The sequence below is a fragment of the Solanum pennellii genome, chromosome 12 (assembly GCF_001406875.1).
Source record: "Solanum pennellii chromosome 12, SPENNV200".
NCBI classification, from domain to species: Eukaryota; Viridiplantae; Streptophyta; class Magnoliopsida; order Solanales; family Solanaceae; genus Solanum; species Solanum pennellii.
Genome location: NC_028648.1, coordinates 5,733,705 through 5,739,242, shown reverse-complemented (window position 1 = coordinate 5,739,242; position 5,538 = coordinate 5,733,705). Strand labels below are relative to the sequence as shown.

Here is a 5,538-nt window from a genome sequence, read left to right as displayed (position 1 = left end):
CCCCCCCCCCCCCCCAAACCCCTCCAAAACTTCACAACCTCTTTTATCATCAGAAGATTTCACATGAGCAATCAGTTTTTACCATCCATTATTTTTCACTTTATCCACAAAGCAAAAGATACCATGGAAGTTCTACTCCTGAATTACAGCTTAAATTAATTGATAACAGCTTTCCAGAATGGCATTCTAAATCGCTCCGCCGCTATTTCACCCCTTCATTTGATTCCCTATGATTTTAGCTCATTCTTTTGTTCAGAAAGTATCAAGCCAGGCTTCGGTCTGTAACAAGGCCATTCAGATGTTTCACCGAGCCCTTCCTTTCAATTTTTACGAAGTGTAAATCACTACCAATAAAACAGTAAGGCACAAGAAATCTTGTACAGACAAATGGAGGAATATGGCAGTGTAATAGTATAGGTTGGTATAATCTGAAGAACTAGAATGAAACACTTCAAAGATTACCTGTAAGAGCGCAGCAACTGTACCAAATGAGTTCCATAGTAATGGTGCTAAATCCTGGAATAATTCCCTCTTCTGGAAAAGGAAAACAAGATTTAACAATTTTCTCTTTGAAGGGCAAAATCAAGATAGAAAGAAAAGAAAAAGAAAACAGAAGACTATCCAGCACAAAACGTCAAACATTACTCACATTGCACAAAAATATATGTAGATGGGTAAAAAGAGAAAAAATAAATCACTAGAGCAATACTAAATAATTCGCTGATAATATTGTATGAAAGAAGAAATTAGTAATTATTCTACACTATTGCATCAGTTGCAGCCAAAGCAAGCTCTAATGTTGCTCAATTCGCTGACAGAAGAATGCTGTGCAGTTGGGAAATGCTTGAACAGAAATTTTTCCAGTTCATATCACCAGTGTTCATGAAGGAAGAATATTATGTGCATGTAAGCACGTCTTCAGTCACTACCTACAAGTATGATGGAAGAATTTATATGGTAATTCCACCAACAAAAGGTTTCAGCAATCCAAAATTTCCCAATTTGCCATGGAAAGCTGTAATTTTTCCATGTATGACCAGATAAACCTACAAAGGAAGGGTTTTAATTTATGTAGTTGGTGCATAGATTTGCTCAGGGAAGCTGTAATTTTTCCATGTCTGAACAGATAAACCTACAAAGGAAGGGTTTTAATTAATGTAGTTGGTGCTATCTATTCGAAGAAATCTGAAACTGACTCAATTATTCTTACATTGCAAACATGTTTTGGTTAGGTGCATGTTCCTGAACCTACATGGAATTCACGAGGTAATGCCAGAATTTAAACGAAGCATTGTGCAGATGGCAGGACCAGAAGATAAGGAAGAAACAGAATCTGATAATGAAGACCACTCCTTTATGCATTCTGTGGACTGTTTGGTCAGACAGAAACAGTAGAAGCTTTGAGGGAAAGAAGGAAATGCTGCTTTTTGTGATGAATATATGTATCCAATATCTAAAACTATGGTCTAAACCTTCTATTAATGATGTTCTATCATGCTGAATTTCCTGGAATCTTTACTGTTATGAAGGGATAAAATCCAGAAAACTTCTGTAAAACTCAGTAAATCTTGATACTGAAGTTTTACTAATAAAAAAATTATTCTTATTTGTCGAAAAAATTCCGTTTATTGCGTTCCTTTCTCACTGAATCAAAACTCCTCAACAGACAGAAAATATAGGAAAGCTAACATGGCAATTCCATAACTTGTAATCATGCATATCTGTTACTCCTTAATATATATATAAACATAAAACAGGTAGCATACCTAAAAATTTATATATGTTCCTATCACAAAAGCAACAGATAAATCCCCAAAGATGATAAATCTAGGGAAGGTAATGATACACTAATGTGATCTAGAGCTTTGAACAACCAAAACAGGTAGCTTTAGACTCAACGTGATACAAAAAGTAGCAAAGACACAAAGTAGTCAACTATAAACAGCAATATATTAAGTAGCATACTTTAGCTAGTTAGACCCCGTACTCGAGCTAATCTTCGATTAACCAATTGGAGATTGTGAGTCCAATTTAGAGAGAATGGCTACCATCAAAGGAGCTACAAGTGTTAGCACAAGCTCGAATAGTGGTGCACATTCTTATCCAACTTTTAAGGGCTCCTCTCACAATAAAAAGATACTAGTTCTAGAAACAAGATATGAAAACTCACACACCAAAACATAAATTACTTTCATTAGCATCATTCCCCTTCCCAGTGCTGGAATCCTAAAACGAAATATTCCTCATATTTTCCAAATTTACACTCTCGGACTAACAACCATCCTTAATAGTTTTCACAAATTTACTTTATCTGTGCACTCAAATTCTTAACTTTTTACCCCATATGCCCCTTCTAGGCAAAACTTCTTGAGTGTGTTGCCGTCGGGACAAGCCAAGTAATTTGAACAACCAAAACAGGTAGCTTTAGAATCCATGTGATACAAAAAGTAGCAAAGACACAAATTAGTCAACCATAAACAGCAATACATTAAGTAGGATACTTCATCTAGTTAGCCCCTTATTCAAGATAATCTTCAATCAACCAATAGAAGATTTAGGAGCCCAATTTCGAGACAATGGCTACCTTCAAAGGAGCTACAAGTGTTAGCTCAGGCTCGAATAGCACATTCTTAACCAACTTTTAAGGGTTTCTCTCACGGTAGAAGAGATTTAGAGTTTTAGAAACAAGATATAAAAGCTCACACACCAGACCTAAATTGCTTTCATTAGCATTATTACCCTTCCCAGTGCTAGAATCCTAAAATAAAAAGAAATCCCTCATATTTCTGAAATTAAATTGTCTCGCTAACAACCATTCTAAATAGTTTTCAGAAGCCTACTACATCTATTCACTCAATTCTTAATTTTTGACACAGCTTCCCCCCTTTAGGCAAAACTTATTGATCTTGTCACCAATGGGACAAGCCAGGTAATTTGAACAACCAAAAAGGGTAGATTTAGACTCTACGTGATACAAAAAGTAGCGAAGACAGAAAGTACTCAACCATAAATAGCAATACATTAATTAAGTAGGATAGTTAGCTAGTTAGCCCCTTATTCAAGCTCATGATTCAATCAACCAATAGGAGATTAGGGAGCCCAATTTCGAGAGAATGGCTACAGTCGTAGGAGCTACTTGTGTTAGCACATGCTCGAATAACTATGCACATTCTTTACCAACTTTTTTAAGGGTTTTTCTCACGGTAGAAAAGATTAGAGTTCTAGAAACAAGATATAAAACCTCACACACCAAAACCTAAATTGCTTTCATTAGAGCATTATTCCCATGACCAGTGCTCGAACCCTAAATTAGGAAAATCCTTCATATTTCCAAAATTAAACTGTCTGACTAACTGCCATCCAAAATAGTTTTCAGAAACATACTATATCCATTCACTCAATTCACAATTTTTGACCCCTTGTCTTCTTTGAACAAAACTTTTTGATCACATTTCCAACTACACAAGCTAGGCGAAAACGAAAAATTCAATACGATACCCCTACCACTTCTATTGTAAAAATCATCAGATTAAAAAATTGATCATCGTTTAACTTTTAACCCATACTCGCCCTTTCCGCATAACTTCATAAAAAAAAAAACTTAACACCACCCCCATTTCCGTCACAATTTTCGTATATCACACATATCATATTGATTAATCTACCAGAAAACCTTGCTACAGCAAACAAAAAAATCATAATTTACATTTCTCCGAAATTCAGGAAAAAGAAAAATCCAAAAAAAGATTAGGTCAAATTTATATACCTTAGAGAGTTCAAGAAGAGCATTTTCTCTAAGATCGGGATTGCTTAGTTCAAGCACAAGCTGCTCTGCTGACTGCATTTTTTTCCGGTGACTCCTCCTCCCAATACTGAAATTGGTTCTCCGACCAGCAGATATATGTACTGTAAGATATATCTATATTGCCTAAATGCCCCTCTATCTATCACTATTTACTATTCTATTAATATAAAAACACGTGTAAAATCATTTAGAAAGAGACATCATGCACAAAAGACATTTTGGATGACACATGAATTTTGCTTTGTAACGCTTCAACAAGTTTCACTTTTTAAAAAAATTATTATTCACTCCAACTCATATTATTTATCATAATTTTTTTTTATTAAACTATAAAAATATTGATAAATAATTTAAGTTTTACTTTTTCATCATATTACAGTAAAAACACTATAATTAATATAGATTGGACCATGAAATTTTATATTTTATAGAGATATTATTTAATCGATAAATTAGAATAGTTTGAAATTTGATAAAGATTAATTTTGATTATCTCAAAATTATTGTATCTTACTAATTTATGTATCATATTTATCGATTTTACATTAAAAAAAATATCAATATATCATACATAAAGTATAACGAATACATCATAATGATTGTATATTTTTAATTTCAACGTTGTGATGTTGTGATAATAAGAGCGTTCAAGATGTATTATCGAACATAATTTATCGTAGGATATTAGAAGGATATGGAGTGGGACAAAATGATCCAACAAAGATCAATGTTTTGGATGCTGTCAATTATGCAATTCTTGTTTGAACAACAAATGTACAACAAGAGACAATAGCAAATTGTTTTCGATACTGTAAAAATCGTTCGGTATATGCAATCTCAAAGAATCTGAATGAACCTACTTATGAAAATATCATTCATGAACTTGAGGTCATGATTAATTATCTCAGTAACCATAATAAAATGAATGTCAATAACCTATTAGATTATCAGAGTGAAAGTGATACTTGTTCAGCGTCTAGAGTTTAGAAGAAATTGTGGATACCATCGAAAAAAACAATGTTGATGATGAAGTTGAAGATGATATTGTACATTTGGAACTAGATACGCGTAAAGAAACACTTATTGCATCTAGAACTCTTCACAAATTTATGATGCAGTTAGAAAAGACAACACTAGATTTCTTGGATGCAATAAGAAAAGTTAAAGATGAGCTTCAACTTTATTTAAATTTTAAGATAAAACAGAAAACAATATAATCATATTTCACTTAATTGTCTTAGATATATTTGTACTTTAAAGAATTATTAATTTATGATATTAATGAGACCATATATTTATATAGGGGTCTTTTGAAAATAGATCATCTTATTATCTTATCGAAATATGTGATTTTTTTCATTGGCCTAAGTCGAGACTGGAGGAAAATATTATTTTAGATATATTATTAATTTATCGAGTATTAATTTATAGAGGTTTTACTGTATATGTAAAAAAATTGCAATTTATAGTATTTTTCATATAGTTTTAGAATATCTAACTTTTTCATTTACAATATCAAATTAATATGATCTAATTTAACTTTGAAAATTAGTCAAAATGACTTTTGAAAAGCGCAATATGACAAACAATGCCGGACGAAGGGAGTATTATTTTGTCATAGCTACACTATTAACACCACAAATTGTTGTAGCCTAGTAGTTTCAGCTGCTTGGAATGATGTAGTATTGTGTATTCAATTCTTACTAGTTCTACTTTTTAAAAAGATTTTTTGT

At 32.5% G+C, this 5,538-nt stretch overlaps 1 protein-coding gene across 1 annotated transcript in view; it reads right to left on the bottom strand.

Annotated features, from left to right (window-relative positions):
* Positions 1 to 4,022, bottom strand: part of LOC107005974 (CCR4-NOT transcription complex subunit 9-like) — a 9,500-nt gene extending 5,478 nt beyond the window's left edge. The window contains exons 1-3 of the mRNA XM_015204614.1: positions 4,005 to 4,022; positions 3,767 to 3,919; positions 463 to 534 (exon numbers count right to left, since the gene is read on the bottom strand). Coding sequence (XP_015060100.1) covers positions 463 to 534; positions 3,767 to 3,919; positions 4,005 to 4,022 — 243 coding nt within the window. The remainder of the gene's footprint in view (positions 1 to 462; positions 535 to 3,766; positions 3,920 to 4,004) is intronic.
* Between the last annotated feature and the right edge of the window lie 1,516 nt (positions 4,023 to 5,538).